The sequence below is a fragment of the Chelonia mydas genome, chromosome 17 (assembly GCF_015237465.2).
Source record: "Chelonia mydas isolate rCheMyd1 chromosome 17, rCheMyd1.pri.v2, whole genome shotgun sequence".
Classification (NCBI taxonomy): domain Eukaryota; kingdom Metazoa; phylum Chordata; order Testudines; family Cheloniidae; genus Chelonia; species Chelonia mydas.
The window spans coordinates 4,243,343-4,249,567 of NC_051257.2; the positions used below are offsets into that span (position 1 = coordinate 4,243,343).

Sequence of the window (6,225 nt, forward strand, 5' to 3'; positions counted from 1 at the left end):
TAACTGGAATAACTTCCTGTCCTCCTGCACCAGCAGCTGTGTTCACCTCCCACTTCCTTTGCCAAATCTGGATGGGGCACAAAGGTCACAGTAGGAATTTTGCAGCTGCAAGGGTAACAAGATTTCCCACAGACCAACAGTGTACGTGACAGACTTGATCTAGAGAGTTTTGTGGGTATGTTTCACCTTTTCAAATGTCAGGACTCTGCACCCCTCCAGCGTGCTACTTCTCTTGCCTTCCTGTTAGCCGATCCTGCTGACGGCAAGGGGAGGAAGGGAGCTTTTGAACTGATCTAAGCTATTACCATGAACACAAACAGCTGTCTGTGCTTTGTCACATTTTTCACCATGTTTCTTTCTAGATAAACAGGGCCCAAGATTATGGGAAAGGGGGAAAAATACCATCGCCTGTTGCCCTCCACGACAGCACCTGCAGTGGGACCTCCACCACTGGAGTAGTTTTAAGGGATACAATGGAAAGTTTCCTGGATTGTCCTGGAAGGGACCTGGCCCAAAACAGCGCTGCAGGAAGAGACAAAAGCCATTACACTGGAACTGTTTAAATAACTCATGAGGCTGCCTGAACAAACAGGCCTGGGGAGAGAATTGCATTCCAAAGAGCAGCTACTGCAATTCACACAGCCAGTGGGCCCCCTGCCATAACTGATTAGCCACTTCATGTCCTCACTGGGAGGTTTACAGAGCACTAGTGACACTACATTCCAACGGATTTTACTGCCAGCTGCTGAGACTTCAATGCAGAGGTTTGTCCCCTACTGAAAAAATGGAAGCCAGGGGTGTTTTTTCTTCTGTGAGAACCATATATCGAGCCCTTGTACAATACAATTTACACTGTATTGCACTAGCTCTTTTACCTTCCCCATGGCCCTGGAAAGCCACATGAAGCTCTGTTTAGGGTAAGAATCTCTGCTGCGTTAAGGGCAAGCCAGCCGTGCAGCGTGACCAGCATCCTCTGCCTTCCAATGAATATAAGAACCTCTGTGGCAGAGTAGATTGAGCAGGGCCTGGTAAGAGACTCCCACCTGCCCTTTTCTTCAGGGTGGGGGATTCACCCACCCCAAGAAAAGAGTCCCCTTAGGATAACTGTGTGTAAACGACACACATGATGCACAACCTCTCCTTTGCTCTTCCTAGTCCCAGTAACGTGAGTACTGCAACCTACTTGTGCTATTGAGCTAGCTTGGTGCACAAGGGTCAGAATCGAGGAAGGGGGTGTGTGTTGTTGCTCAATAGATGGCACCAAACCCAACCTCATTTCAAAGGCGGGTGAGCAGGCATGGATTTGAGGACTTAAGCTTGCTTGGTAGGGACTTTCACTGAATCGCTGAAGGGCTGTGTTAGCAATCACTAAGTCTGACAGCTACCTCTAAGAATGGCTCTCTGCTAATCCCCTTATGACATTCCTAAGGAACCAGTCAGGGCAGCAGCAGGTGCAAAGGCCTGCTCTCTCCAAGGCCTACACCTTGATGATGGCAGCTGCAGGTAAGTGTGGCCCTTGGAGTCCCAAAGTTTGGGCACCCTGCTCAAAACTTCATGTGTTCCACCAATGCTAAGGGGCATCAAGTGCAGATCATGGGCACGCTGTGGAGTGGCTGGATGTTGAACATGGGCATGGACCTCTCAGGGGCAGGTCTGTTTTAACAGCTGTGCAAGTGTAAACTGAATAGCCGTTGCAAAACCTGTAATTTTATTGATTCCTCTGCAAGCTGCCTGCATGGGAACATAAAGAAGAGGAGGCTCTTTCTGTGCTGAATGGTCTCCTGCACAGTTTAGCCCAAGGCAGGGAATGTCTGTCTTTTGCTTTCTTGCTTCTTCCTCATCTGCAATTGTCTCTTCCCCTCAAACAACAGGATGCTCGCAGCCATGGCTGAGTTCAAACTGTCCACACCTGGGACAACAGGAATAATCAGTCTCTTTCCCCCCGTGCTCTCTGCTAGCCGAAGTGCTTCTGTGCTCAAACCATGGGTCTCCCCACCTATCACCACTGCTGCTGCTGGAGCCCGTGTCCAGTTCTCGTGGTAACACTGAGTGTCAAGTTCTGGGAACCAGGCCTCATCTGTTCCCTGCTCCTCCTCCTCGCTCTCTGAATCAAAAGCCAAGTCCTCTCTGCCTATCTGAGCCTTCAAGTTGTAAGGTCTGGAAACCCAACCATAGCTGCTGACCTTTCCCGACACATCCTCCATCTTGTCCTGTGTTCTTGGGTCACGGCTATCGGCCACATGGACCTGCGTGTCTGTGGGAAGATAGCGGGAAATGGATTCCCACTCCAGATTGGCAATGATGGGCAGGCGGAAGTGAGCCCCCATGCCTGCACGAAGCACTTTGGGCTCCCAAGGATCCACGCAGCCTGTAATAGAAAACAGTGAAGGTGCAAGATCTCCACAAGCATATGCATTCAGCACTCAGTGCTAGTGAGAAAGCGCATCAAAGGAGAATGCTTAAAAGCTTCCTGGAGCAAGCCATCATCTGAAACAGCCAGGAGGGGTTATATGGGCCTATGGTACCGTAGCACCACACAAATTGGAAAGCTAACTTCTCTTCAGCTCCCTCAGTTTGCAGAGTTATAGATGGGGTGCTGTACTTATGAACCTGCCTTTGTTCTAGGCCCCTAGACTTACTAGGGGTCACAGGAGTATCCACAGAAGGTCCAACACACTGTGAGCTGTTGTGTATTTCCATCCATATCAAATGAAATCTCACTACTTTTCAAAATGGTTGATTTTTCATTCAACTCTCCCAACCCCACAGCTGAAGTCATCACAGACTCCTGCTCTCCAAAGGAGAGGCCTACCTTTGGTGAGCAGCACTTTGCTGCAGCCTGCTCCAGCTGCAGATCTCAGTATAGTCCCCAGGTTTCCTGGATCGCGGAGATTGTCACAGATAAGGAACAGGGGCAGCGAATTCTGTAGGTGGACAGCTGGGTAAGTCATCTTGGCATGGTCAGGTCTGGAAAAGATTCCTGAGGAAACAAAGGGAGAGGCCCATTGGCAAATGAGACTCAATGGCTTTTCTGACATAGCACTGCCCCGGGATGCATCTGTTTTAATCACTTCTGATTTAACTGATACTTTTGTGGTGGAGCTGGAAGTACTGAAGATAGGGTGAGGAGCAGTACTGCTGGAGTCTGCATAAGACTGTTTTCCTAGTAAAGAAAAGAATGAAAGCATCATTTAAAAAAAAAAACCCACCCCTCATGGGCATCATCAGCTCAAAATCATAGGTGCCATTTTTCCACACACCACAGCAGAATACCTGTATTACCAGGCACGATCAGGGATGTCAGTTAGACAGAGGCCTCAGAGCCACCATGAGTGCCAATCATCTTCCAAGCTTTGAGGAGGTCTATTGAAATGTAGTCCCCTCCTCAAGTGGAGGGGCAAGTGACAAGACCGTCTATCACGTCAGTTTGAGTGGAAGCAGAGGAATCCTTCTTCTAGCCAATTCCACCTGACACCATGTCACTGGCAGAGTAACAGGAATGGGCTAGTGAAGAGACAGTCAAGTCGTATTTGTCGCTACATTTATTTTAATAACTGCTAAGTGCAGCTACCCGTTGTTTACTATTTCTAAAGCAAACTTACCTATCAGCCCTTGAGGAGCTATGAGGTCAGACCAGTTCTTAATGTCTTCAAACTTCACCTTAACTAGAGTGGTTTTCTTCAGCTTTTCCTCAGGCAGTTCCTTCAGGTGCCCCACAGTACTGAAGAAGAAAGTCTGGGGCACTGCTCCAGCGTCCAGGGCATCCTTGATAAGTCTCTGACCCTCCAGCAGAATCTTCCCATGCTGATCGCGAAACTTCTTTGACTTGGCAATTGTCACCACTTTTCTATAGAGAAGATGACCAGTTAAAACTGCTGGGATGTTAGTAACATCTCTGGTCAGCTTTGAAGTTTGCCACTTGCAGGTGGAGGATGTTACTCAAAACTTTCCTGGACTCAATATTATTCCTTCTGTCCAATGATTGTCCGCATACATATTTAAGAGTGGCTGCAGCTACTACTGCTATTGTATAGGATCCCTTATGCTCACCCTTATTAACCTCTACAGCAGGATCAGTCTAAGGCAATGGTTCTCAACCAGAAGGGGGTGCAGGAGCCAAACTTTCTAGGGGGACTTGGCTGCACAGCAAGCCTTCTTGGGGCCTTGCATAGATCTGCTTTCCAGTACTGAACAAGCCCAGATCTCTCAAGGACTGACAGCAGAAGCACTAATACAGGTAACAAGTGTTTTTATAGTACCATTTGACTTGTGTTCAGCGGGGGAGTGAGGTGGGAGGAAGTTTTGTTTCATGGTCTCTGTGTGTATATAATGTCTTCTGCAGTTTCCACGATATGCTATGCATCCGATGAAGTGAGCTGTAGCTCACGAAAGCTCATGCTCAAATAAACTGGTTAGTCTCTAAGGTGCCACAAGTACTCCTTTTTTTTTGATGTAAGTAAGTTACCTGGTATCTCCTGAACAAACTCAATAGCAACAGTAGGTGGCAGCGTCCTTCTCGCTATTCTAAAGGGGGAGGGACCACTGCCAATATTAAAAAAAAAAAGTGGGATATCATTCAAAAAAGGGTTGAGAACTCTAAGGGATTTATGAACAGACACTGACCATAGAGTAGCTTGTTAGCAAATTATTTGCAAGTGCTTTTGCTGAAATCTTAATAGTTACGTGGAAAAATGCAAAAGCAAGAAGGCTCATGCACTGGCAGGCAAACACCAGAGTCAGAAACTTGGTGCCTCTCCCATGAGCTGACAGAAGAATTTCACAATGCAGCATATTAAGGCTTTGTTAGGCTGTTACCATATATAACTTTAGATTTCCTTGATTTTATTGGTTTAAAAAGTTTGCTCCCTAACGGCTGAGGTTTTGAAAATTCTTCCCTCTCCTGTCACGATTTGCTCTGATGTTGTGAATTTCACCACTGGCCCCAGTTTCTCTTTCCATTATTTCATGTAGCATGTTTATTACAGCAGTGCCCAAGGGCCATGCCCCATTGTGCTAGGAGCTGCAAAAACAGCCAAGTAAACAGTCCCTGCCCCAAAGAGCTTCCAGTCTAAACAGACAAGACAGACACTGGGTAGAAAAAAGGATTTAACATGAGCAGAGGGAACAATGTGAAGGCAGCAAACATCCTGCTCATTCCATGATTATTTTTTTAAGCTGAAGTAAAGAAAACTGAAGGGAAGCAGGGTGAGGGGGACAAGGCAGAGGAAAAGGGACGGGTGTAGAGTGAAGCTAAGCTGAACTTGTGCCTTGCTTTCCTTTCAGGGTTCATGCATGCACTCAAACATGGAGCTTGCATGCTCCACAATTGGTAGCAACCCAACTTAAATCATTACTTGAAGCCAAATGTAAAAACCTCACTCATGTGCACGAATAGCTTGGAGACTTTTTGTGATTTAGCAGATAAGTAAACTATTAGCCTTGAGGACGTAAGTCTGACTATTGCATTGACCATCTGAAAGGAACTCTGATTTCTACAATGAGATTTTGCACAATACTTACAATAGGTACAACCGGAAAAGAGAGTCGGGCTAGCGGCTGCAGATCATCAGTGCCAATTACATTAGGCCTACACTGCTGCTGTAATGCCCAATGCGTTACCCGCCACTAAAGCAGCCCCGACCTACTCGCCTTGCCAGCAGGTAGCTTTTGGCCGGGCCCAAGCTGGAAGCAGCCCGGGTGTGTGTGTTGGGGGGGGCAAGGGGCCGGCTGTGCCACGCGTCTCTGTCAGTAGCGGAGGGAGGCAAGGGAAACGGGGGGGGGGGGGGTCCCCATACGTTGTTCGGCGTAACTGCTGCCATGGTAACGTGTCTGGGAGCCGGCGGAGCGGGGGAGGGGAGCGAGCGGCTCTCGCACAGCGCGGATCCTGCGGGGCCGGTTGGGGCCGGGGAGCGCCGCAGGGCCTTACCCCAGCCTCCTGTCTCCGGGCTCCGCCTTCTCGTAGCGCAGCCCCTGCCCGGCCGGGCTCTTCTCCGGGGCCGGCCCCGGCCGGGCTCCCTTCGGCTCCGCGGGGTCCCGCCCGGCCGGGGCGGCCGCTCTCTGCTCTTCGCGGGGGGGCAGCACGCGGACCGGCCTCCGCCGCAGCGCCCGCACCCAGCGCCGCCCCGCAGCCGCGCCCGCCCCGGCTCCTCCCGGCTCAGCCCGGAGGAAGGCACCAGCGGCAGGACCCAGCGTGAGGCCCCTGAGCGCCGCCATCTTGCCCTGACC

The 6,225-nt window shown here is 49.7% G+C and overlaps 1 protein-coding gene across 2 annotated transcripts; it reads right to left on the minus strand.

Annotated features, from left to right (window-relative positions):
• Window positions 1-1,691: 1,691 nt before the first annotated feature.
• MRM3 (mitochondrial rRNA methyltransferase 3) lies at window positions 1,692-6,213 on the minus strand. 2 transcript variants are annotated; one of them, XM_037880704.2, is made up of 4 exons: window positions 5,927-6,213; window positions 3,603-3,847; window positions 2,813-2,980; window positions 1,692-2,368 (listed from the first exon to the last, which is right to left on the minus strand). In XM_037880704.2, the coding sequence occupies exons 1-4, from the start codon at window positions 6,211-6,213 to the stop codon at window positions 1,791-1,793; spliced, it is 1,278 nt and encodes a 425-aa protein (XP_037736632.1). In that variant the 3' UTR covers window positions 1,692-1,790. The 2 variants fall into 2 exon arrangements, with proteins under 2 accessions (XP_037736632.1, XP_043387252.1); XM_043531317.1 differs by lacking the exon at window positions 5,927-6,213 and adding an exon at window positions 3,274-3,482 and having other exon boundaries at window positions 3,603-3,743.
• Between the last annotated feature and the right edge of the window lie 12 nt (window positions 6,214-6,225).